Source organism: Nanorana parkeri, unplaced genomic scaffold (assembly GCF_000935625.1).
Source record: "Nanorana parkeri isolate BGI_ZX_2015 unplaced genomic scaffold, ASM93562v1 scaffold941, whole genome shotgun sequence".
NCBI lineage: Eukaryota > Metazoa > Chordata > Amphibia > Anura > Dicroglossidae > Nanorana > Nanorana parkeri.
Genome location: NW_017307209.1, coordinates 658,337 through 685,612, shown reverse-complemented (window position 1 = coordinate 685,612; position 27,276 = coordinate 658,337). Strand labels below are relative to the sequence as shown.

The following is a 27,276-nucleotide window of genomic DNA, read 5'->3' as shown; positions in this document are numbered from 1 at the left end:
AGCTTCAGTAAGAGAGATATGAATCCTGAGTGTAACTCCAGCACACCTGATAACTTCTCAGAGTGTTGACGCCTGCGTCTGGCCTAGTGCCTTTTTCTGATATGCCCATTGTTGGGCAATCAATCAACCCACTGGAAAGAGAGCTGGGGGCCCTAATGGACAATATCTCTCCAAATGGCTTAATGCCTGTAAGATTCGCGTGGGTCTGGCTTTCAGGATTGAAACCTGTATTTAGGGTTGAAACCTGTGTGTCTCCTGGAGACAACGAACACTAGCTTAGTTTTTTAGCTGAAAGGGTCAACAGCTAGATCTAGATCATTTACAGACAAAGATGTCTGTCTCTGATGACCTGATCACAGGATGGGGAAAGGGGTGGTCTCATTTAATCCAGGAAAGGTTGCCTGGTTCCGGTTTTGGGCAGTACCATGGGTGTCAGTCTTGCCCACGCCAATTCTTTTAAGGGAGATTCCCCTTACCTTACAACCAGTTCTTCCTAGCTAGTAGCTTCTGGACATGGGGGTGAGGTTCTCTCACCTAGGTGCATCTCGGACCCTGAGCTGCAGGTGAAAGATGTCAATGGAGGGCCCAGAGTCTACCTGGGCTGTCTGTGGGAAGAACAAAGTAGTCTCATGCTGCAGGTATCTTTGGTCAGCAACAGCAAATGCCTTGAAGACTCTGTGGAACCTGCCCACCTGGAGTTGGAACCCTCTCCCTTGACTGAATTGCAGCTTGAGACCTTTCTGACACTGTCCCTTGTTTTAAAATTCACTCAGGCCAATGTTCCTCACTGTCCTGGTAAAACTCCTGTCCTTTGTGCCACAAATCCTGCTGCTTCATTAGCCCTGTGACTCTTGAATTCAAGGTTAGGTGGGATATGTTTTCAGCAGGGTTCCTGCTGCCCCAGAGGTTCCCTTTGCATATCTTTGTGAGTGCGTTCTCCTTTGTTAATGCTGACTTTGGGGGATTAATCCTGGGTTCTTTGCTGGATTCAGGAGTCATTTTCACATTCCTTGTAGGTTGTGGTTATAGTCTATTCAGGGTTCTCCCCTGGTAAGTCTTGCGTTTCTTGAACACTTTCAGGCCAGGTGAGTAGGGGCACCGTGCCTTCTTCAAGACCAGCTGGTCGTCTTTTACAAATACATTTTCCCAGGTTGTTTGTCTGGTACCTGCTTTTTACTAGGCACTTGTTAACTTTCCTTGCTAACAAGGTTAGTTGTTGGTTGTTTTTCCTCCCAAAAACAGGAACTGGTTATTGTTTGACCCCTTGGTGGGTTCAGGTTGTCCAGCTTTTCATTTGGCCTATGGTTTTGTGCAGTCTTCCTTGTTAAAATTATATTAAAGTCAAAATGGTTCTAAGCTATTTCAAATCACTTACAGGGGTGTGGAAATAATAAAAAAAAAAAATAACTACTTGTCCATGGGCTAAAGCGGGGGCCGAATCTACTTGTCCCTCATGACAATCTACTTGTCCCAATACAAAAAAATAGTTTTAATCAAAACTAGGGATGCACCGATATAGGTTTTTGGGTATTGAGTACGAGTACTGATATTTTGCTTTTGGTACTCGCCGATACCAAGTATCGGTGCTTCCGTTGGCATGGAGCAGGCTTCCCGGGCAATCAGGAAGCTGGGCAGCAGGTAATTACATGCTACCCAGCTTCCTGTTTGCCAGGGAAGCCGACTCCGTGTTGTTTGGCCGGGAAAACGGCTTCCCAGCCAATCAGGAAAACGGGTGGCGAGTAATGACCTGACTCAGGAAATCGGGAGGTGGGTCATTAGTCGCTGTCCTGCTTCCTGATTGCATGGGAAGCTGGCTCCATGTTCCCCTACGGCACTGCCGGTCAGAGGCAATCTTCAGCTGACCCGAAGTTCCAGTATTGGGGAAGGTATCGGAGCATTTGGGCGAGTATCCCTGATCCCTAATCAAAACTGTATTTGATTGTGCTATATAGCGCTTCTCATTGATCAGGTGACCACGCTGACCAATGAGTGCTTGCAATGTGCGAGCGAAATTCAAAATGCATAGGGCTGGACTGCTGTACGGGGTACAGATAGTACACCTGTACTGGCGGAGTGTAAGGACTGTCCGCCGAAAGGTAAGCATAGCCGGGGATGGGTTTGGGAGAGATCGGGCCAGATTTGATCGGATAATTCAATTTTCCCATATTACTTGGGAAAGTGAACTTACCCTTTAATACACGTTGTGCGTGTAGGAGAGTTCTGCTGCCTGGCTACAACAATATGGCACACAGTGGAATGGCGGCAGCACTCAACGCACACACACAATGTCCTATGCATGCATTTATTTGCATACCGATGGTGTAGTTGGTTTAACAATTTGGGGTTTTTTTTTTAACTTTATCACTTGTTTTAATTAATTTTTTTTTATAACTTTTTTTTTAAATTATTTTAAACTTTTTTTCCCCACTTAATTTTATTGCTATCACATAAGGGATATTAGAAATACCTTATGTGATAGTTTGGAGGTGACAGGTTCTCTCTATGGAACCTGCCCTCCAACACAGAACAGATGTTCTGTGCAGTTCCTGACAGCTGAGATAGGTGGCGCTGTGATTACAGAGCAGACGAAGAACAGACGTTCTTAGTCTGCTCTACAGGCTCATGTGCCGTGGTCACGGGTCCCCCAGAGGAGCGGGGGACCCCGAAAACCATGGCGGCGGGGGCCGGACACGATTGCCGCCGCTCCTTTCATACAAGTGATCTGATCAGATCACTTATATGAAAATGAGCGGCGGCCCCACGCTGTACATTAAGGCCCGGTTCACACCTGGGCGTTTTGTAGCGCGTTTGTACGCTCTGCAAAACGCTCAAACACCGAAATCCCATTATTTCCTATGGGTATGGTTCACACCTGGGCGTATTTCAGGCCATATGAACGCGCTACAAAACGGCCAACGCCCAAAGAAGTACAGGAGCTTCTTTGGGGCGTTTTTGTCGTGCGTTTCCATTGGGATACAGCCAAGTAGCCCTCGCGCGACAAGCGCGCATATTCGATACGCCTAGGTGTGAACCCAGTGTGAGCTCTGCTTTTCCGGAGAAGCGCTAAATGTACAAAGAAACTACTCGCCCGGCGCCCGAAACTGCCTGTCCAGGGCGTCGGGCGATAGGAATTCCACACCCCTGACTTACAATGGATGCTGCTTCTTGATGTTTTAAGTTTGTTTCCAGGAGAATCAGCTGGTCCCCTGAGCACTGTTCCTGATATCCTGTTTTAGGTTGGCTAATTTTCCTTGCAGGAGGTCCATTAGAAATATGAACTCCAAAAGCTATATTTATTATGTCCATAATTTCCTGCCAATATAGTTTCAGCTTTGGACATCTCCACAGCAGATGTATCAGTGAGCCTGGTTCAACCCCACATTTTGGGCATTTAGAATTTTCCCTGAGTCCTATCTTGTATAGGAATTCAGGGGTCCGATATGTTCTATGTACAATATAGAGCTGTGTTAGTTTATGTGATGCAGACGGTGAAACTAATTGGATTGAGAGCAGCGCCTCCCTCTATAGGGAATCGTCTAATAGGCCCACATCCAGTTCCCAACCCCCTTTACGTTTCATAGGTGATTTATTCAGAGCCCCAGGTAATAAGCTTGAGTAAATTTTTTAAATCGATCCTCTTGTCATAGTTGCATTGAAGAGTTAGCCATATTTATACTAATACAAACCTCTCGGACGCCTGGATGTACCATAAGTGCATGCCTTAATTGTAAATATTTATAAAATTGGGTAGTGAGTAAAAGCCATTCTTTTCTGGCTGGTGACCGTTTCTTTTTGGTCTTGGGCATCAGTTTGATTTTTGTAGTGATTTGTAAAAATGATTTCCTCTTTTTTTTAGCAAAGCAATGCCAAGAGTATGGTTATAAATACTAGAGGGTGGGACCTGTGTCCCTTTAAATGGACTCCCACCCTTCTGTGTGACCATGCTGTTGGTATTGCTGGTTACAAATGGAGGCACAGTGGATAAAAAAAGGGGTTATCCTAGGTAGATATTTTTGTTTGCGCATGCCCAAATCCTCCTTTAGGCAACAGTATAAACTAACCGTATATGACTACCCGTGTGATCATAAACAAATGGTTGGAACCTGAGTCCTCAATGAACCCTAAGAAAAGTATTTTATGGTGAGTGCAGAAATCTTATCTGTGTGTGTTGTTTTAAAAACATGGTTACTGTTCTGTTGGTAGTGAAGAATTTACAGTGAATTCTGTCTCATTTAATTACTTATAAACACTATGCTTCCTGTCCAGTATTATGGTAGTGGTTGTGCATAGTTGCGCTTTATTAGAAGTTGCGTAATTACATATGGGTCAACTTTACATACTGTTTTCTCACTGATGGCACATTGCAGTTTTCCTTTCTGGATTATGGTTGTGTAAATGAAAAACATAATTTATCATGTATTTTACAGAGACATTCTTCCACAATGGCTTCTGCTGTGGCAAGTTTGGTGCCCACTACTGCCTCCCGCTTTGCTCTGCTGCAAGTAGACAGCAGCAGTGACTCTGATTCGGAGAAGACTAAAGTTCCACGTGGTGCTGGGAAATCACGCACCACATCTGCTACAAGTGGTAAAAGCAATGTAAATGAGAAGAAGAGGGAAAAACGTAGGAAGAAGAAAGAACAGCAACAAAGCGAGGCCAATGAGGTAATAACATGCTGAAATACATCTTTATATAGGATACTCTTAATTTGTGTTACCATCTAGATTTATTATTTTACAATAAACAAGCATAATATTTATTTTTGGTTTTATGGCCCTAGATTGGTTTTATGGTTCTTGATCTGCATATCCGAGACAGGCATTGAAGAGAAATCTCGCGACAAAAAAAAAAAAGAATATAGGAGCTTGAACTATTCTATACTCTTATTTAAAACGGAAAAAAAAAAACTTTTTTTATTTGCTCAATGAAACCTTATTATTTTGACTTTCAAGCCACAAATTAATGTGTAAGCTTTTCAGTGCTTTTCAAAACTCTACTGTACTCCTTAACTGTTTTTTTTTTTTACAATATGATCATTTCAATTCCATCCTCTTCAATCCCATCCTCTTCTTAGTGCTCAAAGACAGGACAGATATAGCTGCGGTTACTGCACATCAATTTCAGTACTCTAGACCAGTGGTCCCCAATTCCCGGGCCTCGCCCCTGTCCCCCCGCCCCCCTCAGCGGCCCGCGGTAAAATTATCAAACGTTGACCGGTCTGCGGCGATAAAAAGGTTGGGGAGCACTGCTCTAGACAACAGCTGTGCACACCAATCCTGCTGCAGCCTCACTTTCCAAACTGGGCAACTGCTGATTGATTCTGCTCAATATGCAATAATAGGAAACAGTTCTTTATTGGTTACTAATGCTCACTATACATGTTTAAAGCTGAACTCCAGGGAACTAAAAAACTACGTATGTATTGTGGCTCCCCCCCTCACTGGAAGGGTTAAATGTTTGTATTTGCCTAGGGTAACAGGAAAAAGGACTTGTGCTTATCTTTTATTTTTTTGCTCTGGCATGCTTCTGGCGCTCAGTATATATTTTTCACTTTGTTAAGATTCGAGAAATAGAGAGAGAGAGAGAGAGATTCTGGGTTGCCTCATAGCATTCCATTCAGATTCTACCTTTCATCTGCTGTAATGGCAAATCTGGCTGTAGTGGGGTAGCTTAGACTTTCGAAAGAGAATTCATCCGTGAGATATTTTCATGGATAGGGTGATCTGTATTAAAGCTTAATTCAGGTCAAGAGCTCAGGATGATGTTGTCATACACTTCTCAAGTGATGTGTCAATGTTGGCCTGGGTCACAGGATGTAAATCAGATACCGCTGTCATATAACCCAGGAAGAACCAAATTTGGATCATAGACAGCATGGGAAAGGAGGTAAGTATTGTTGCCAGCACTACTTTTTATTCTTGGTCTACTTATTTTTTAATTTAATAACAAAGCTATAGTTAGGCTTTATACAGTTTGCCTACAGTTTGGTTGGAATCATTTGAGCACTAGACCAGCGGTCATTTATGAATTTAGTGGTCCATGAGGTCCGAAAGGTTGGTGACTGCTGCACTAGACTAATCATATTTTTATAGGTCACCTAATATGTCACTGTTTACATTTATTGCTGGTCACTTACTGTCAAATGCTTTCTTGGTAGTTAAGGAATCTGGCATTTAAGAAGATTCCCCAGAAAACCTCTCAAGGTACTGGTGGGTCCCAGCAGGAGTCAGGGCCACACGGTATAGCTAAAGAAGCTCATGGAGAAGACTGGCAGCAGTGGCAACAGAGAGATGAACAGGTTTGTGTACCCTTTTATTCCTCTTTGAATATTCATCACATAGTGAGTCATGGAGACTATGCTTTAAATTGTATATTGGATGTCACAAAGGAACCAAGCAAATGTTGTTGTGTAATTTATACTAGAAGTCACATAGTGTTCTCTCAGCCTCCTGGTTGCCAGTAGTCCTTTTTGGATATCAAAATAGTCTTTAAACTCTAACAAAATATAGTAAGTAATGGGAGCCCTTGGTTTTTCTTTAGTCACAGGAGACAAAGTACACTGCTCAAAAAAATTAAAGGAGCACTTTGAAAACACATCAGATCTCAATGGGGAAAAATATCATGCTGGCTATCTACTGTATACTGGACTGGGTAATGTGTTAGGAACGAAAGGATGTCACATCGTTTGATGGATTAAAAATGATCAACCTACAGAGGGCTGAATTCAAAGACACCCCAAAAATCAAAGTGAACAAATGATGCAGCAGGCTAGTCCATTGTGCTGAAATTTCATTGCAGCAATTCAAAATGGTACTCAGCAATTTGTATGGCCCCCACGTATTTGTATGGATGTCTTAACAACGTAGGGGGATGCTCCTAATGAGACGACGGATGGTGTCCTGGGTATCTCCTCCCAGATCTGGACCAGGGCATCACTGAGCTCCTGAACAGACTGAGGTGCAACCTGACGCCTTGGATGGACCGAGACATAATGTCCGCGAGGTGTTCTATTGGATTCAGGTCAGGCGAGCTTGGGGGCCATTCAATGGTATCAATTCCTTCATCCTCAAAGAACTGGCTGCATACTCTCGCCACATGAGGCCGGGCATTGTCGTGCACCAGGAGGAACACAGGACCCACTGCACCAGCGTAGGGTCTGACAATGGGTCCAAGGATTTCATCCCTATACCTAATAGCAGTCAGGGTGCCATTGTCTGGCCTGTAGAGGTCTGCGCGTCCCTCCATCGATATGCCTCCCCAGACCATCACTGACCCACCACCAAATCGGTCATGCTGAACGATGCTACAGGCAGCATAACGTTCTCCACGGCTTCTCCAGACCCTTTCACGTCTGTCGCATGTGCTCAGGGTGAACCGGCTGTCATCTGTGAAAAGCACAGGGCGCCAGTGGCGAACCTGCCAATTCTGGTGTTCAATAGCAAATGCCAATCGACCTCCACGGTGCCAGGCAGTGAGCACAGGGCCCACTAGAGGATGTCGGGCCCCCAGGCCACCCTCATGAAGTCTATTTCTGATTGTTTGGTTTGAGACCTTCACACCAGTGGCCTGCTTGAGGTCATTTTGTAGGGCTCTGACAGTGCTCATCCTGTTCCTTCTTGCACAAAGGAGCTGATACCGGTCCTTCTGATGGGTTATGTACCTTCTACGGCCCTGCCCAGCTCTCCTACAGTAACTGCCTGTGTCCTGGAATCTCCTCCATGCTCTTGTGACTGGGAGACACAGCAAACCTTCTGGCAATGGCACGTATTGATGTGCCATCCTGGAGGAGTTGGCATGCCTGTGCAACCTCTATAGGGTCCAGGTATCGCCTCATGCTACCAGTAGTGACACTGACTCTGGCCAAATGCAAAACTAGTGAAAAACAGTCAGAAAAGAATAGTAAGGAATAAAATGTCAGTGGCCACCTGTAAAACCATTGCTGTTTTGGAGGCCGTCTCATTGTTGTCCATCTAGTGCACCTATTGTTAATTTCATTAACACCAAAGCAGCTGAAACTGATTAACAACCCCCTCTGCTACTTAACTGACCTGCTCAATATCCCAGAAGTTTCATTGACTTGATGCTATACTCTGATCAAAAAGTGTTCCTTTTAATTTTTTTGAGCAGTGTATATCTATAGCCAAAACTTTTTTCATTTGGGATAGGGGGCAGCAGAGAAATTTTCCTTCAATTTCTGTTTAGACTCAACAGAAAGGGAGAGGATATCATTGCAATGTGAGGAATATCCCTTCTTAGACATTTTTCACAGGAACATGTGTCGCCATTGGAGGACTATCATGTTTGGTCAATTAAATATGCTTATAATGGTAGAATTTGCAAGCTTCATCTTGTTTCTTTCTTATATTTTCACTTTACATCTGGTTTTCTCCTTTTTTTTGTATTGTTGTTTTTTTAATTACTAAGGCTTGAAGTTAAAAAGACAATTACAAAAGTACCCAAAAAAAGTGCTAAAACGCCATTTAGATATTGATCCCACTAATATTATTCACTTGCATAGATTTGTACTTGTTAATTTTTAAAAAAACTATAAAAACCTTTAGAGAAAATGTGCTTAAACAGAAGGTGTTGAAATGATAGCAAAGTCCAGGAAACACAACTGGGGAAAAAGCTGCACAGAAATTAAATCTAAAAATCTGCTACTTTGATGGTATACGTCACTTAAATTGGACTTTTACCCCATTTGACTAAAAATCACATCAACTCTGCATACTGATACAAGATCATCTTAATCATCTTACATTCATCAGTTAAACTTATTTTTCATTTACTTACAAATAGAATGCATCCACTTACTGGTCCAGTTTGGCACTAATGATGTAATCATGCCCAAGCGTTGTATCCTGGGAAGGTTACATCAGCAGAGCATTGCTGGGAAATCTTATCTGTAATCTCATGAGATATCGGGGGAAGGCATTTTCCTTCCCTGAGATGATGTACATGGTCACATCTGCCAGAGTTCCAGGAAGTAAAGGAAGATGTATTAATCTACCCTTAGTAAAAATGGCCACTGTAAGAAGACTGGGGAAAGAAAAGAGAAATAAGGAATGCAAAGAATACAAAGCCTGCACTTATCTAGAAGTAAGTGTTTGTAGATTGTCATCACTAAACATTTCTAAAGGTGCCTTTGTTGTTATTTTAAAGATATGGGTAAAGTTTCTCTTTCAGTGTAATTATTCTTTTACCTTTACAGAAATGGTTATGTGTGTAGACTTGAAACACAAAGTCTGTTTGCAAATTTGTCCCTAGAGGAATGCTTATTACTTATAGACCGTACAGCCCTCTTCTGCAATCAGGGAAGCAGCACTGACTATGTTCTTTAATTTAGTTCTCAATCCACAGTAATCAGATTTTGCACAGCTACATTTAAAAATGTTGATGTGTTCAGGCTAAGCAATGTGAGTATGGTTGACCAAGTAGAAGGGGCATGGTTGAGCAGTGAACAAAGTGCTTTAGCAGGTTGTTTTGTAAACCTTTTGAGAAAGCAAATCCTGTAATCATCCACCTTTTTTCATATTTAATATTGCCTACATATTTCTTGTTTTGTTCTAGCTGACATCTGATATGTTTGAAGCAGATCTTGAGAAAGCCTTAATTCTGAGTAAGCTACAATATGAGGAACAGAAAAAGGTACATTTTTCCCAGTTGCTTTGCTGTAAAATAGTACACTTTTTTTTTCTGTTATGTATGAAAGGAAAGATAAAAAGCTTAATAAATATTCAGACTGTAGGCTGGGTTCACACTTTTCAGGCGCTGTGCCTTGCGTTAATGTGACACTAAACAAAGGAGCTAAATATTAAAAATTCATTCAAGTACCTTAACTAATAACAAAACTGTATCTTATTTGTGTCACTCAGCTGTAGATCCTCAGGTCATCTCGGAATTGGTGCTGACACTGTCCTTCCTTCTGGAGGATGGCTACTTTTGTTCCCCATGGATCCCGTGTATGTTGTAAAGTAGCCACGGCTCCAAGCTTACTCCCGTGATGGACTACAATCTCACGTGCTAATTTGTATTGAGATTGTAGTCCATCAGGGGAGAGAGCTTAGAGCGGTGACTACTTTACAACACACACAGGTACCATGGGGAACAAAAGTAGTCCCCCTCCAGAAGGAAGGACAGTGTCAGCACCAATTCAGAGATGATTTGAGGATCAACAGCTGAGTGATACACACATAAGATACATTTTTGTTAATTTTTAAGGTATTTCAATGCATTTTTAAGATTTAACTCCTGAGTTTAGGATCACTTTGTGCTCAAGCATGTAAGAATTAATCACAACTGAAATTGCGACCTCAGAGCTCCACCTGCACCTAGCAGTTCTCATTCTCTGCATCAGGCTTATGCCAGAACGAGTAGCTTTTAATGTTGAGGCGATATTGCAGTTTCTCCCCTGCAACTGGAGATGGTCTTGTAAGTGTTGCTGTGCTACCAACCAAACCCATTTAGACTACAGTTCCACAAGTAATGTGCTTTTGTCTGGGAACTTCTAATGTACGAAGTGGGCTGGTTTCCCATTACAGGAGCAAAATGGCAGTAAAGATTACAGTTTGGCGCCGGTATCAGAAAAAAGTGAAGGCTTCACACACCTGTTTATTCAGACACATTGATCATTTAAGGCAAGGGAAACAAATGGTTATTGCACTTATTGAGCTTTAATGCTATTACTGTAGACCTCTACAGGTTGCTTAGCTGCAGTTACAATTCAAACATGACCATCATCACCAAGTCCAACCAATGTTCCTATATATTATATGAGATAAATCGCAAAAAAATACTACTTCAGCTGACCGTAGGACTGGGCGGACTCTAAGGAGACATATATCTTCATTTAAATTTCAAAGGATGTCACCAGCACACCATAGTCTTTTGTGCAATCAGCAAAAGTCCATTTATTGACAAACAAATGCCACTCAAATGCAAGCACTCTCGGGGCTGCACAGGGTCCCCTTCATCAGGCTCAGAAAGACTACGGTGTGCTGGTGACATCTTTTGAAATTTACATGTACATCACAGCGCCATCCGTGGTCACTACTAGCACTCACCTGCTTTCTGCAGGTCATCATTTCCAGTAAGGAGTGCAGCAAGACATCTTTTGTATTACATATATATATATATATATATATCCTCCGTTCTCTCAGAAGACAAACTAATATAGCTTGAACTTTACTATTACATTTAATACCCTCCACTGAGGCTCCATAACTTAAACTTCATCATTCAATTTTTTGCTTCCGAGGTTGAGGCAGATTCTTTTAATACGTTATGGTCTTGCCCTTGCATACACCAGTTACATACTGGTACATACACCATAATCTCTTTACCGAATCTGCTTTGGACCTCACTAATTTTTGTTTTCACAAGGTCTGTTTCCTAGGGTAAAACATATGATTATCAGCGTCTGCTAAAACCAAAGATGATATATCTTGTTTAGCAAGTATTCAACCACATTTGGTCTCATGTATCATAGTAAATGAAATAGGAACTCCTACCACTCCATGAGAAACAATTACATTAAGGGCCTGGGTCTACGGCCTTTGGGCTTGTGGAATCAGTTTAGCATCAGTTTGAGATGCTTCTAAGATCATCCAGAATTCATTGACAGGAGCATTTGACCTGCAATTGACCTGCTTGAAGCAGGTTTTGCATTCCTACAAACTTGTATGGGAATTCTTAAATTGCTGAAGTGAACAAAAGCCCACTGACACAGGCTGTTATACTTTTATTGTTTGTTTTGGGGTGGGTTTTTTTTATGCTACGTAAGATCAGCCTGGTACTGGATTAACTAGGCTATGTATGGGTAATTTTTTCCCCCTCCAATATGTCTTTTATTGAATACTTTTGTATAATACAGAACAATGAAAACAGAACAACCCACGATACGTGTGGTGAATATATGACAAAATAAGGTACAAGTACGTGTCATATATGTAAATAGCACCCAAAATACGCAAATTTAATGCAGATTTCAATGGTGCTTGAAAGAGTTATGTGTGTGTGTGTGTGTGTATATATAGTAAGAAAGCATTAACCACACCTATAGCGATAGAACAGAAGGCTGTAAAAACCATAAGAACAAAAAGTGTCAAACAATGTCAATAAAGGATAAGGTCACTATGAGTAATTTGTGCTTGTAGACCATCGGTTCCATTGTTTATGGAACAGGTGGAACGTATGATTCTTGTAAGAGTATATGCGTTCGTATGAACATTGCAGATTTGTTAGGTGAACCACATCAGAGAAGTTAGGGGGGGTGAGCGCCAGTGTCTTGTGATTAAAGACTTTGCTGCGTATAGAATGAGATATAATAACTCTAGAAGAGGTAGGGAATAGGTCCAGATCTATATGTAGTAATTCCTAAGCAATGGAGGGAGTAACAGGGGCAGACATGAATTAGGAAATGAGTGTGAATATCTGGTTCCAAAAGGAGCGAATCGATTTACAATGCCAAAAAATATGGGCTAGAGATCCCGTGTCGCCACAACCTCCAGCAATTAGGTGAATATGATTTGGAAAATTTGGCCAGTTTATAAGGTGTGTGATACCATCTTTGTAACAATATATAGAAGGTCTCCCAATGAGAGGTGCAGCGGGTACTTCGGTAAGAGAATTGAATAACCTTTAACCATTGTTGATCGGAAAATGAGGTTCCAATTCACGTTCCCATTTAAGCATATGTGTAGATTTTGAAAAGTGATGAGTATTCCCTAGCAACTTCTAGAACAATACAATACCTTTTGGAAGATGGAGAAGGACTAAACAGAAACTTATAGATGTTTGTGTCAATACTCCTCGTTCCTGGGATCGGTGTGTCGTGCAAAACAATGGTCGATCTGATAGTATCTGTGAAATTCAACCAGCGGAATATTGTATTGAGAGGATAAGAGAGAGATTGGTTTCAATGTATGCGGGTTTAGGGCATCATCGTCAATATAGAGATCAGGGATGTGGGTAACACCATGTTGGATCCACTTGGTCAAAGAAATGTGGGGGACACAATAAGTCAATACGTTAAGTGAGGGATGAACGTTATGTTGAGAAACGGACATGGGCGAGGACAGCGACAGTGATAACCAGGCCTCTATGGTGGCTCGAACAGATGCATATGGCGGGAGGTAACTAAGTTTTTAAAATTTGGAGGATAGTAAAATATCCACCGCTGATATAGCTTTCAAGAGCCAAAGTTCCATATGGGCCCATTGTTTATCCGGAGAAGGTTTGCACCAATATTGAAGTTGGTCTAGCAGCTATGCTTTATGGTAGACTTTTAGGTTGGGTAGGGCCAGACCTCCAACTAATCTACTTTTGTATAGAACATGGGTTTACGTCCTTGCCATATGAAGCGGAGGATATGTTGTTGTTGGGTTCTAATGAAAGAAGGAGGCAGTATAGGGATCTTCCTAAAGACGTACAACATTTTGTGGAGTATAAACACTTTTAAATCCGCTATCCTACCTGATACTGAAATATATCATTGAGAAAGATTTTGAAGATCAGCTGGTATTTGTTAAGTGGTTTGTAATTTAGGGCATAGCTGTGGACAGAGGATTTGGGTAAAGTGATGCAAAGATAAGGGATCAAATTAGATAACAAAGTAAATGGGTGTTTTGCAGAAACAAGCAATTTCAGGGATGCAGGGTCGTAAGGGTAATATTTGTGATTTAGAGACGTTAAGTTTATAAAAGGAAATTTCGCTAAATTTGAGAGAGTAATGAGTATACAGCTGGTAAAGAAGTTTTAAGGTTTGTGAGTACAAGTAGAATATCGTCTGCGAAGAGACTTATTTTACGTACGGTAGGACCTATGGTGACCCCAGAAATATTCGTATCAGTACGTATAAGATGGGCAATGGGTTCCATTAACAGTACAAAAATGATGGGAGATAGGGGGCAACCTTGGCGGGTACCATTAGTAAGAGGGAAAGGATCCAACAAAGTACCTGATAGGAAAATTTACGCGCTAGGGGAAGAGTATAGGTATAGAATAATAGTTAGGAAGGATCCTTGAAAACCACATTTTTGGAGCACAGCTCTGAGATATCTCCAATGGATTCTGTCGAATGCCTTTTTGGCATCTAGGGAAAGGAGTAGTGATGGAGATTTGGAAACTTCGACATGTCTGAGAATGTTGAGGATACGCCTGGTGCCATCGGGGGCTTGCCTTCCTTTCGTGAAGTCAACTTGATCGGGATGTATGAGTAGGGGGAGAATGTTAAGGAGTCGAATGGATAAGGCTTTCACATAGTTTTTTATGTCTGAATTTAGCAAGGAAATAGGTCTATGATTGCCCGGAAGGGAGGAATCTTTGTGAGGTTTGGGGACTATTCTACCGGGAAACATTTCACTCGGAAAAGAACCCGTGGTCCTTGCTTTGTTGAGGACATCAGTAAGGTGGGGGGTGAGCATGTCAGAGTACATTTTATAGTATTCATTCGGAATACCATTCCCTCCTGGGGATTTATGTATGGGGAGCAAAGCTATGATAGCCCCTATCTCCTGGCACGTAAGCGGTTCAGATAATTGAGCTAAGTGATGTGACGATAAGGCAGGTATTTGGAGACGATCCAGAAAGGCACGAATATTGCAATCAGTCGGTTGGGGAGTATCGGGGTCAGCGTGTAGGTTATACAGTGAATAGTAATATGATTTGAAGACATTGGCCATCTTATTAGGAGCGAATTCTTTTTTACCTGTCACCGGGTCTGTTAGAAAGGGCAATCTAGAGTGAGCCGTTCTATTTTTAATTTTGTTAGTGAGAAAGGAAGTGGCCTTATTGTTGAGTGCATAAGAGGTGGCCTTCAATCTTTTAAGCATATGCTCTTAATCATCTGACAGGAGAATATGCAATTTTTGACGTTCTTCTCTAAGATGGTTAGAAATTTGTAGGGAGGGAGAGCTTTTATGCAAACCATTTAGATGCTTGATGGAAGTAGAGCTGCAGCTAACGATTATTTTCAAAATCGATTCGTTAGCCGATTTATTAAGTTCAATTAATCGGTTAATCGGATAAACAATAAAATACATTTTAAAAAATGGCTCCAGTGATGGGACTACTAGTTTGTATTGAGGTTGTAGTCCATCACAGGAGCAAGCTTGGAGCGGTGGAAGTAAAAAAGAAAAAAAAAAGTGTGGTGTGTAATATAGTGAAATGGAAAGTGTAAATGTATACAGCAATGAATGCAGAATGGCATCGGCTATAGAGGACTACAAATCCCAGCAATAATACAATATACAGTGCAATGCTGAATACCACTAGCTATAGAGGACTACAACAAATTTTTAGCAATAGTACATTATAGCTGGCTGTATTCTGCATTGCGCTGTATAATGTACTATTGCTGGGTTTTGTAGTCCTCTATAGCTGGTGGTATTCTGCATTGCGCTGTATAATGTACTGTTGCTGGGTTTTGTAGTCCTCTATAGCTAGTGGTATTCGGCATTGCACTGTATAATGTATTATTGCTGGGATTTGTAGTCCTCTATACAGCGCAGTGCAGAATATCACCAACTACTGTATAGAGGACTACAACAAATCCCAGCAATACATTATACATACAGTGTATAATGTATTGCTGGGATTTGTAGTCCTCTATAGCTGATGGTACATATACATCACAATGTACCATCAGCTATAGAGGAATACAAATCCCAGCAATACATTATAGAGCACCATGTGTGGGAAAGTGCAGGCTTACCTGAGCAGTCTTCCAGCAACTTGCTTCTGAGATCGGACCTGTCTATCGGCGGCTGTCATCCCCCCACACCTGCTCCTCCTTACTACATCTCCCCGCGTCCCTGTGCCGATCGTGGATGTGGGCGGGCGGTGAGTGTGAGGCGGGGAGGAGGTGCGGCGTGTAGAGCGTGGATGCGGGCCTGGCAGCGGCGAGTGTGAGGTGGGGAGGAGGTGCGACGTGCAGTATGTAGGAAGCCGTGAACAGGGCCAACTGATCGGAAGCCGATTAATCGATTATTGAAAAAGTTGACAACTTTTTCAATAATCGATTATGTCGATTAGTTGTTGCAGCCCTAGATGGAAGCAAGTAGGACATTCACTACTTGCTTGATGGAAGCAAGTAGGACCATTCAAGGAAATCCCTCCAATATAAGCCTTGTGGGAGCTCCACAGTGTATATCTGTCAGTGTCTGGAGTGTCATTAATATCGAAGAACAGTTTTTGTTCCTTCGCAATTTGCGAATCATAGGTCGTATTTGCTAGAAGGAGGGTGTTGAGACTCCAGAGTCTTGAGCCCGCAGTAGCGGGATGGCCCAGGACACTGACAGATATAGGGGCATGATCAGACTAGATGATCAAGCTTATATCCGAGGATGTAACCAAAGGCAGGGAGAAGGCGTCAGTAAAGTACAAATCTATACGTGATCATGAGTGATGCACATGGGAAAAGAACGTGTAATCGCGTTCGTCGCCATGTTGGCACCTCCAAATGTCGGACAGACCCCTCCGAAATAAAAAATCACCAATGTTAGTATGAGAAGATTTACCTGTGGTAGAGTCCAAGACGTTGTCGTGAACTGCATTAAAGTCACCTCCTATTAGGAATGTGCCCGATTTTATGCGAGTCAACAAGTTTAAGTAATTTTTTCAGAAATTTGATCCGTCCGACATTTGGGACATGCAGGTTATCTATAGTAAACTGTGCATTAATTTCACATTTCAAGATAAGAAATCACCCGTTAAGGTCGACAATGCATTAATTCAGGCAAAAAGCTACTGAGGAGTGCACAGCAATAACTACTCTGGCTTTTTTCTTCTCCGCACTGGCAAGAAAGATATGTGGAAAGTCTTTGAATTTGAAGTTAGGAGTCTTAGATTTGGCAAAATGTGTTTCTTGCACTAGTAAGACTTCACTACAGAGTTTCCTAGCTTCCTGCAGTAAGTTATCTCTTCTGATAACTGTTGAGACCTTGGCATTGATGGATGTGAACTTAACCGGCATCAATACTTAGGAAAATGTTTAATAGGGTAGGAGTGGATCTAAGATGAGAACACGGAAGTGGCCCACTGTGGTAGATCAGGTGCAACAATAGGAGTGTGGGAAAGGGCGCATATGTAGCATGAAGATGGACAAGAATCATCGTGTGTGACCAGTATTGAAAAAAATAACCAAAATGAAACCTAATAAAAACCGGTCGGCAAAAAAGGCCGACAATCATGGGTAGCATTGGCTACTAAAGAAGATGAGGGCAATAGGCAGATGGTGATGCCCAAAAAAGTCAACAGAAGAACTTGCTGTGCCTGGTTTAAGGATGGAAATACCAGGAGCCCTATAAAGAAAGGAAGAGGGTAAAAGACCCTCTCTGAAGGGTGTAGATGAGTCCTTCAGGTCCAGTCCCAAGGACTCATCTAAATCTTGTGGTCTGCAAGATTTCTTGGATAGAAGATCACTACAATCATCACTTTCACAATTTTTCAGTAGTTTATATACATATCATTTTTTTTATCACATTTGAACTTTCACTCTTATGGGATTTTAGTGCATAGATGTTTACGGTTTGTTATGTTTTGATTGATAACCAGCTCGGCACATTATTTATTATTTTATTTTGATTCATGATCATTAGTGCTTTGTAGCTTTCACTGGCGCAGACCTTATTGATTATTATGTCTTTCATATCTGCTGATGATGCTGGATCAGCAGTGGAGGGATATGCTTCAGGGGACATGGAGAGTGTATGGGGTGGTGAAGCTGGCCGTGAGGAGTGTGGAGAGGAAGTCCGCTCCCTTAGGACGCTTAGCTTTGGCTGGGCTGCGTGTTGTGGGAGAATCTGGGGGAGATGACTCGCCCTGCTGTGCCTGTGATGAAGTTGAGGCTGATGGATTGCAGTCTGCGATCGAGCCATCAGATAAGGGAGACCTCGATCGAGCAGACGGAGACCGCATGGAGCCGGCGCCATCTTTGCTTCCCCTTACCTGAGCGGCCAGGAAGGAGTCCGATAACTTTTGGGGCTTCTGATGTCTTTTCCCCTGTTTGGACATGATGACAGTTGTCGCAGAGTGGCGAGAGGTGAGAGAGGAATCAGACCTACGATCAGGTGAGAGAGGCTGTATGATGCAGTGTATTTCGTTGCTGACAGGGCTACAGAGCATGGAGCTCACTCAAATCGCGGCCATTACGATCGGCGGCCGGGCACGCCCTCGTATGAGTAATTTTTTAAAACAATGGATGCAGTGCAAAATATGGCCGTAATTAAATATATTATAAGCACCAATATATTCTGGAGGTTTTTTTTATTGTTTTTGTTTTGAGAAAATGAAGAAACATGGCTTTACTCTGAATCACTAGGAAAGGACCCCCACCCCAAAACATGAGAAGAACATCAAACCTGTACAAACGTTGTACATACATACATGTAATCGTATTACTATGGGGGTTTTGTTCTGTGTCGTTAAACATTTGTAATTTATGAATAAATCATTTTAATAATTGATAACTTTATTTTGTGTATGTTTGTGTTTTATTCATATTTGTTAATGTGACACAGTTTTCTGTAGGCCTTTTTAAAGAAGGTGTCTCCAGTAACAAGAGTATGCAATACTCTCTAGCAACCAATCCGATTTTGACTTCTGCACTTGATTCCCTTCTTGTTAGAGATGTATTTGCTTTCTATGGAGCAAAAAAAAAAAGTTCTTAATTTTAGACAATTTAGATAAATGAGTGGCATGTGTTGTATTAGCTAACATATACAATAGCTATTTATAGTTGAGCATCAGGAAACTGTTTACGTGCTGTAAATGTGTGATTTGTTGTAAAAGAAGCAGTGGCATGCACTTGGTCATGTTTTAGCATGACCAATGTTTGAAACCTTTTTATCATTTTCAGAGAAATAATGAATACCCTGCACACATTCATGTCAAAATTAGGTGCTTGACATGGGTTCCTAACTTTATCTGAGAACTACCTGGCTTCTGGAGCAGAAGAATGGTGTTGATATGACAGGCCCATTATACAGAAACCTTCAGAACTAATTGCTTCCCTGTACCATGCAGAACTGAACACACTGTAGGCTTTATTTTCAAAAAAAATCCTCCACGTAGTAAACATCCACCTGCCTACAGTTCCAAAGTTGAGACCATTGGTGGAAAATTCAAACACAAGCGCCAGGTATGCTTTAACACCCGATGATCATGTGTATATATTTTTAAGAAACCCTCTGAAACAGTTAGATGGGTAAGGCACTGACCATCCTGCAAGGTAAAAGTGTGCAAAATATTTAGCAGGTTATCAGAAGTACAACTTTGTAATCTATTTCCCTTTTGATTTTCTTTCTAAGGAAAATGATAGTGGAGAAAATGTATCCCCTCAATCAAAAAGAGTTGGCAAAAAGGATAAGCGCAAGAATCTACAAGGGAAAGACAAGCCTCTCACAGTATCCTTAAAAGACTTTCAATCAGAAGGTGACTTATTATGAATAATATATATATGCCTCCTATCTAATATATTTTTCTTTACAACTTCCTTTTAATTGAAAGTGGTATCCATGTTCCATAACGAGATAATTTTGCCTTTTTGTCAAAACACTAAAAATTGAGAAGTTTAATGTAGTTCCTTAGATAAACATAAGTTTTTCCAATATTTAGAAAAAAAATACATGCATAAAGAAAACTGGTCTTGTTTTAGAGGGTCCAAAAGGTCTACTGACAAAAGCAGACAACACACTGATGGAGACTTATCACTCAAATTAGAAACTGAATGAGTAGAACATCTATTGCAAATCTAGCTGCTTTTCATTTATATGAAAGATATTTGTGTATTTGCAACCCTTTTCCCTGCATTTCTGGACAGCCGACTCTCAGTATTGTAACAGATTATATATATATATATTATATTGTAAATAAGCCAGAATTTGATTCAAAACGGAAGCACAATATATTAAAACTAGGAATGCACCAATACTGAGTATTTGGGCGAGTACTCCTACTTCCGGTATCGGGAAGCCGAACTGAGTGTCATCACACGCTGCCCGGCTTTCTGATTGTCCGGGAGGCCAGCTCCCTCATCACCTGGTGATGAGGGAAATGCTCCCTCGTCACCAGGGAGCATGGAGTCGGCTTCCCGGGCGCTGTGTATTGACTCGCCGCCTGGCTTCCTGATTGGCCAGAAAACCGGCTCCATACTTCCTCGTCACCTGGCGACGAGGGAGCATGAAGGCGGCTTCCTGGCTAATCGGGAAACAGGGCGGCGAGTCATGTCATGCCGCCCGGCTTCCTTATTCGGACTTCCGGTTTCAGTATTCAGGATCGTCGGGTAAAGGAAAAAAAAAATTCGGTACTCGGTACCCGAACAACCGGTATCAGCGAATCCCCAATTACAACACATGCACAATGAAGAAGTGATCTGGACAGGTTTTATATTGTTGCAGTTTTATTTTAGAGCAGAAGAGGTAGGTATTTATAAGTCAAGCTGCAGTCTTATAATACACCTGTAAATGCCTTTAGCACTTCCTTGTGTGCAACACAAAGAAGAAATTCCCCTAAAACAGTGATACAATTGGCAGGTAAATCACCAACAGAAATTACAGGCTCATTCTACAAGTATAGTTTTACTATCCCGGGCGGTGTGCACTTCAATTGTTTTTGAGCAGATTTGCTAATGAACCACATGGGCAAGCATATACATTTGTAGCAAGTCTTATGTCTGGACCTTGTGGCTATTCTCTCAGTATGGGCTAGAGTAAGGGCGGCACAGTGGTGTAGTGTAGAGTAAGGGCGGCACAGTGGTGTAGTGGTTAGCACTTCTTCCTTGCAGTACTGAGGGTCCCCATTTCAAATCCCAGTCAGGACACTATCTGCATTGAGCTTGCATGTTCTGCTTGCGTGGGTTTCCTTAGCGCCTATCTAAATTGTCCCTGTGTGCATGCATGTGAGATAGGGACCATAGATTGTAGGCTCCTTGAGGACAGGGACTGATGTGAATGCGCAACTATGTAAAGCTCTGCGTAAATTGTCAGCACTATAAGGCCTGGTTCACACCTGAACGTTTTGTAGCGCGTTCAACGCTCGACGAACGCTCTACAAAACGCTCAAACATCTAAATCCCATTGTATTCAATGGGTCTGGTTCACACCTTGCCGTATTTCCGCCCATCCGAACGCGATACAAAAACGGCCTACGCCCAAAGAAGTACATGTACTTCTTTGGGGCGTTTTGGTCTCGCGTTTCCATTGGGGTACAGCCAAGAAGCCCACGGAAACGCGCGTTTGTCGCGTGTTTTTTTTACCGCAAGTCGCGGTAAAAACATGCGACTCGAACCGCGCGACAAACGCGCATATTCAATACGCCTAGGTGTGAACCCAGCCTTAAACCAGTAATAAATAAGAGGTAAAAGTAGAGGAAAATGCCTATTGGATGGACTCATGAAAATGTCAGAGAAAATATTTTAAGGCTAAAATACTCTACTGCTCTGTTTTTTAATGAGTGAGTTCCAAATTGCATAACTGCTTTTTATGTATTTTTTGTCTTTCTTATTTCAGAACAACACGCTAAGAAAACAGAGGTGAGTCCAGAATGTACCGTAAATAACTGCATATACAGGTGAAACTCGAATGATTAGAATATCGTGCAAAAGTTCATTTATTTCACTAATGCAACTTAAAAGGTGAAACTAATATATGAGATAGACTCATTACATGCAAAGCAAGATAATTCAAGCCGTGATTTGTCATAATTGTGATGATTATGGCTTACAGCTCATGAAAACCCCAAATCCACAATCTCAGAAAATGAGAATATTGTGAAAAGGTGCAATATTCTAGGCTCAAAGTGTCCCACTCTAGTCAGCTAATTAAGCCATAACACCTGCAAAGGGTTCCTGAGCCTTTAAATGGTCTCTCAGTCTGGTTCAGTAGGAATCACAATCATGGGAAAGACTGCTGACCTGGCAGTTGTGCAGAAAACCATCATTGACACCCTCCATAAGGAGGGAAAGCCTCGAAAGGTAATTGCAAAAGAAGTTGGATGTTCCCAGGATGTTCAAAAAAATCATATTTTTCTCCCTCGTCCATTGAGGGGAACAGGAAGTTTTTTTTAACCTTCAGGATGTTCAAAAGCAGTCCAACTGAGGTGTTGGAATCAATCGCTAACAGGCTTAAGAAAAGACAACGGAAAAAAAATGGGGACTGCCTGCCGCTTGAAGGACCTTATACCCCAAGCTGGCAGAACATCGAGACAATGTGAGCAGAAGACCGGGTGGCAGACTTGCAAATGTGAGAAACAGTTGCTTGATGCCAAAAAGTCCTAAAAGCACTCCCAGATCTAGTAGAATGCTCCTTGGGTACCACCCTGGTAAGGGTGGTACCCAAACCCTTGATACCATAAGCATGGATAATTATCTCCCTTGGCCATCTACAGATGGTGGAACAAGAAGCCAGTGCACCCTTATCTGGGGTCAGTCTGGATTTACAAAAAGGGAATCAGCAGTGGATGAGATATGGACCCTGACAGCCAAACCACATTTAGGCAATGAATGAAAATGTCCTTTTGATGAGCTGGAGCCAGGCAGAGGTATGGAAGAACAATGTCCTGGTTGAGGTGAAAGGCAGAAAGAAGGAAGTTGTGGGCCTCTACACCACTTGTCCTTATGGAAAACCATAAAGGCTTACTTGCCGGATAAGGCTGCTGTAAGACATTCGCTTCTTACAAGAAACACTGCCTTGTGGGTGAAAGTGGAGAGAGAGGAATGTCTCTAATGGGGTCAAACAACATTTCAGAAGCACAGAGAGAACCCAATACAGATCTCATGGAGTCATGGGGTAATGGACGGGAGTTCTACATAAAAGACCCCATGTACAAAGATCTTAAACAAAGAATAAGAGGCCAATAGTTTCTGCAACCGAATAGAAAGGGAAGAAACCCGACTCTTGATGGTGCTAAGAGGAAAATGCTGGTCCAGACCCAGCTGCAAGAAGGAGGGGATTCGTCCCATGGAGAAACCCCTGGGGTGAAAGCCCTGAGACTCGCACCAAGAGAAGTATTCCTCATATTTCTAAAGGTAAACCTTGAGACTTCCTAGCTTCTAGCATTGTGTGAATCGCACATTCAGAAATACCTTTGCTCCTCAGAACCTGAGATTCAACAGCCATACCATTGAAGCCAGGGACAGTGAAACAGTATGGCAAATTAGTCCTTGGGACAGAAAATCCTAACACTCCAGGAGGTTGGTGTACCACATCCACTTTGGTCAATCCAGAGAAATGAGGATCACTGTGACTGGAATGCCCTCCATCTCGATCTTGCAAAACAGGCAAGTAAGAGGTTTCAGGGAAGGAAAGGCATAGATCAGAATGTACTAATCCCACGGAGCTACCAGAGAATCTGTTGTATCCACAGGATCCCTGTACCTGGAAACAAACCTGTTGAGCATTATTGCACATCTAGTGTCCTCTACCTGTGACACAGGTTCTGTAATACCTCCAGGTGTGGAGCCTGCTCCCCCGGTCCAGGCACTATCCACTGAGGAAGTCTGCCTGCCATTTTTCTACACCTGGAATTTACAGTACATGACTGACCAAGCTGGAACATGAAGTTCTGCCCAGGATGGGATCCAATCTACCTCTCTCTAGACTTCTGGTTGCTTCCTGATGATTGATGTATGCGGCCACTGTGGCATTGTCCAACTGAATCTGGATTTGATGACCCTCCAGTATGATGTTCCAACACTGCTAAATCACTTGACGTTCCAAGATGTTAATTAGGAGATGCTTCCTCGATCCTCTATGGCAAAACGTAAGCGAGCATGACACGTCACCCAGAAGATGACAAACGCTTAATCCTACAGCATTAGGCCCTTCTGCAGCAAGACTGGCAGGAATAGGGAATAATGTTGCCCAGAAACCTAAGTAAATAAAGTAGCTCAATTCACAAATTCTGTTGTTGGCTAGCAGTATAGATTTGTTCATGTATACAGTTACAAAGGATAACATCTATTATGTTCTGTGGTTTTGAGAATCCTGTATTTGCATGGCATAGTAGCTTATTCATTATTTTTTCAGTATAAAGTTTACATCTGAACAATTGGTAAGTTTATATAGTTGCCACTACATCATTTATAAATATTTAACTATATATTAGGTATTTATTTTTTAAATTTAGGAATTAAAGTCTCCTCCCATGTTACCACATGACCGTGGATTTTTCAATAAATTGGAAGATGATGTCACCAAAATACTACTTAAAGAAAAGAGAAAAGAACAAACCACTGATGTAACAGAAAGTATCTCTACACCTGATTACAGCATGGTATGTGAAATATATTTTGGTCCTGAACAAGTGACGATTAGTGGGGAAGTCTACACACTTATGCCAACATTAAATTCAGGAATGCACCGATACCGGTATTTCGGTATCGAGTACCGATATTTTTTTTACAGTACTCGCCGATACCTGAAATCCCATTAAGGAAGCCAGGCGGCGTGTAATGACTTGCCCACTTGGGTTCCTGATTAGCCGGGAAGCCGGGTGGCGTGTAAAGACTCGCCACCCGGCTTCTCGATTAGCAGGGAAGCTGTCTGTATGCTTCTTGTCACTAGGTGACCAATCAGGAAGCCGAACAGCGAGTCATTACATGCTGCCCGGCCTGCTGATTGGCCGGTAAGTCGGCTCCATGTTTTTTCATCACAAGTGACGAGGAAGCATGGAGCCGGCTTCCCGGCCGATCAGGAAGCCGGGCAGCGTGTAATGACTAGCTGCCCGGCTTCCTTTTACTTGAAGTATCGGGTTAGGCATAGGAGCATTTGGGCGAGTACTCGCCCAAATACTCGGCTTGGGCACCAATACAAGTATCGGTGCATCCCTAATTTTGGATAGAGTGTGAAAGGCTTAGAACCCCTGTTTGGATTTTATTGCTGACCGGCAGTGAAGAAAATCTGCACCAGCAGCGCAGACAACTCTTACTGCAAAGCATTTTCAACAAATGATCTTTATATTAATCATTATGTTGGTTTGTCCAATTACTTTCAAGTTGCTGATAATACGGCTGTAAATCCTTAACCACTTGAGTACCAGCATGTAATTCTTTAGAAGGCTCTTTCAGTTTTCAGTGCTGTGATAGTTTGACAATTATTCAGTCGTGTGACACTGTACCCAAATAAAGGTTATATCTTTTTTTTGAGACAGAGCTTTCTTTTTGTGGTATTTAACAACCCCTGGGGGTTTTTTTCTATATAAAAGGGTGAACATTTTTAAATTTTTGGGGAAAAAACATTTCCCATCATTTCTGCTATAAAACATAGCAAATAAAAATGCCAGGACAGGGTGAACATCCCTTTTTGGAAAATAGACACTGAAATGAATCTGCTTTTTTGCTACGATTTTATGGAAATTAGGAAATTTGCTGATATTGGATATATGGAGCTTGGTACTGGTGAGTGATTAGTCTTCAAAGTGATCAAAGGTACAGAGTAGCTCAAATTGACTCTGTACAGTGTTATTTGTGATTTCAGAAAACTGATGACAGGTGAGCTATTTTTGTTTATAAAAAGCACTCCAGATATGGATGTCCATCTCCCCGCTGTTCTTTACAATACAGCGGCACGGAGGTGTTTAACAGTTCGTACAATGTTTTGGTTAAACTCCTTTTGCTGAGGCATTTAAGAAAAATCATATGCCAGCAATGCACAAGGAGTGTACATGAAGCAGGCATATGAGATCCAGGATATAAGCACAAAATCTTACTTTTTTTTTAGTTGTTTTCTCAGTCCCCTCTTTGGAAAATGGCCGCTGAAAGTCTACAGTCACATTTTGATTGCTTCACTTCAAATCCACTGCTGTGACATCAGGGTCCAAATGAAAAATGGTGTCATTGCCCAAATATTTATGGACCTAATTGTATATTTGTAATACCCTAATATACTCTCATCCTTGCTGATTTTGGGTAAATATGCTAACCATCATCTAATCGGGGATTCATCCTAAATGGATGCATGATGATGACAATTGTAAGATCCTATTATTTATACATGACAACTATTTCAGGAGTTATTTATTATGCAGCTACATTTAATAAAATAAAACAACATATTTTAAATGCCTTGTGTGTTTTATAACCTAGGAACGAGTACTAAAAGATGGAAGAACAGAGTTACTAAAGTTGGAAATAGAAAAGAAAGACACAGAGATACAGCATCTAAAAAGCATCATATCTCAGTGGGAGGTATACATTGTGATGTTCACCTTTTTAGGTTTCACGTTAAGAAAAAAGGTGTAAATGCAGTTTTTCTGATCATGTGCTTCTACCCAAAAAGGCAAAATACAAAGAAGTAAAAGCCAGGAATGCACAAGTCCTGAAAATGCTGCAAGAAGGTGAAAGTAAGTGTGTATTAAAGTAAAACTATAATGGTTTCAGGTCAGTATTTTAAGTTCATAAATGTTTACACTGTTTTATCTCTGATTATATTGTATATATGCTTTCTATGTTTTTTTTACAAATGAACATTTTATACAGAAAAAAGGATTCCCAGAGCACTATGGTTTAGGTAAAAAGCACATACAAATATTACGAACAGCGCTCTCGGATTGGGCCAAGGGAATAGGGTGCTGTAGCTCTGCCTCGCCTGCAGCCCTAAGAGACAGGAGGAGTGCCTGCACTAGTGAAACACAAAAAAACGAACGTGAGGGCGCAAGGCTAGGGGGACTAAGAAACTGATAGTAGCACAGTGGAGAAAGTAAGAGGAAATGGTTCACTTACTTTAAGTGGGTCTCGGGACCAGATGGATGTGTCAGTGTGTCCGTGTCTCACTGCTTCACCAACCTGGAGCCCGAGCCTCCACCCACTGCTTCACCAACCTGATCCTTCCCCACTTTACCACCACCCCGGCCGATTCTCCATCCTGCATCTTCACCACGGCCCGGACACTGGCCCAGACACGCACATCTCACAGCCCGATCTCCTCCACCCGCAGCTGCAGCCCAGCCTGACGTCAGTCCTCACACCACCGGCACTTCACATTGCTCCAGCGGTGACACGGACACACTGACACGTCAGATGGTGTGGGTTTTTTTTTGTTTTTCGCTGCCTGTGTCGTGCTGGGGAGATTTCTCTTTTCTTCCTGTCCTAAAGAGGTGCAACAGGAAATGGAAGTAAAGCAAGATGAATTTCTATCTTAAAGGGCTGTCGCATGATTTTCCTTAACCTCTTGCTGTGGTGAAAACTCAAACTTTATATTGCTGCTCACTTTTTGTCAAAAATACAATATGTGAAAAACCACAATTTATTACCTTCAGAATGTGTTAAAGTGCTCGGTTTCT

General features: G+C 41.9%; 1 protein-coding gene across 3 annotated transcripts in view; it reads left to right on the top strand.

Moving 5' to 3' along the window:
* Nucleotides 1–4,408: 4,408 nt before the first annotated feature.
* The window catches only part of GKAP1 (G kinase anchoring protein 1), a 31,859-nt gene continuing 8,991 nt past the window's right edge, over nucleotides 4,409–27,276 (top strand). The window contains exons 1-8 of one of the 3 annotated variants that reach the window (XM_018566355.1): nucleotides 4,409–4,664; nucleotides 6,158–6,298; nucleotides 9,571–9,648; nucleotides 19,308–19,431; nucleotides 21,507–21,529; nucleotides 24,124–24,270; nucleotides 26,081–26,182; nucleotides 26,274–26,337. In XM_018566355.1, coding sequence (XP_018421857.1) covers nucleotides 4,443–4,664; nucleotides 6,158–6,298; nucleotides 9,571–9,648; nucleotides 19,308–19,431; nucleotides 21,507–21,529; nucleotides 24,124–24,270; nucleotides 26,081–26,182; nucleotides 26,274–26,337 — 901 coding nt within the window. In that variant the 5' untranslated portion in view covers nucleotides 4,409–4,442. The remainder of the gene's footprint in view (nucleotides 4,665–6,157; nucleotides 6,299–9,570; nucleotides 9,649–19,307; nucleotides 19,432–21,506; nucleotides 21,530–24,123; nucleotides 24,271–26,080; nucleotides 26,183–26,273; nucleotides 26,338–27,276) is intronic. The other 2 variants (XM_018566356.1, XM_018566357.1) reach the window with 2 other exon arrangements.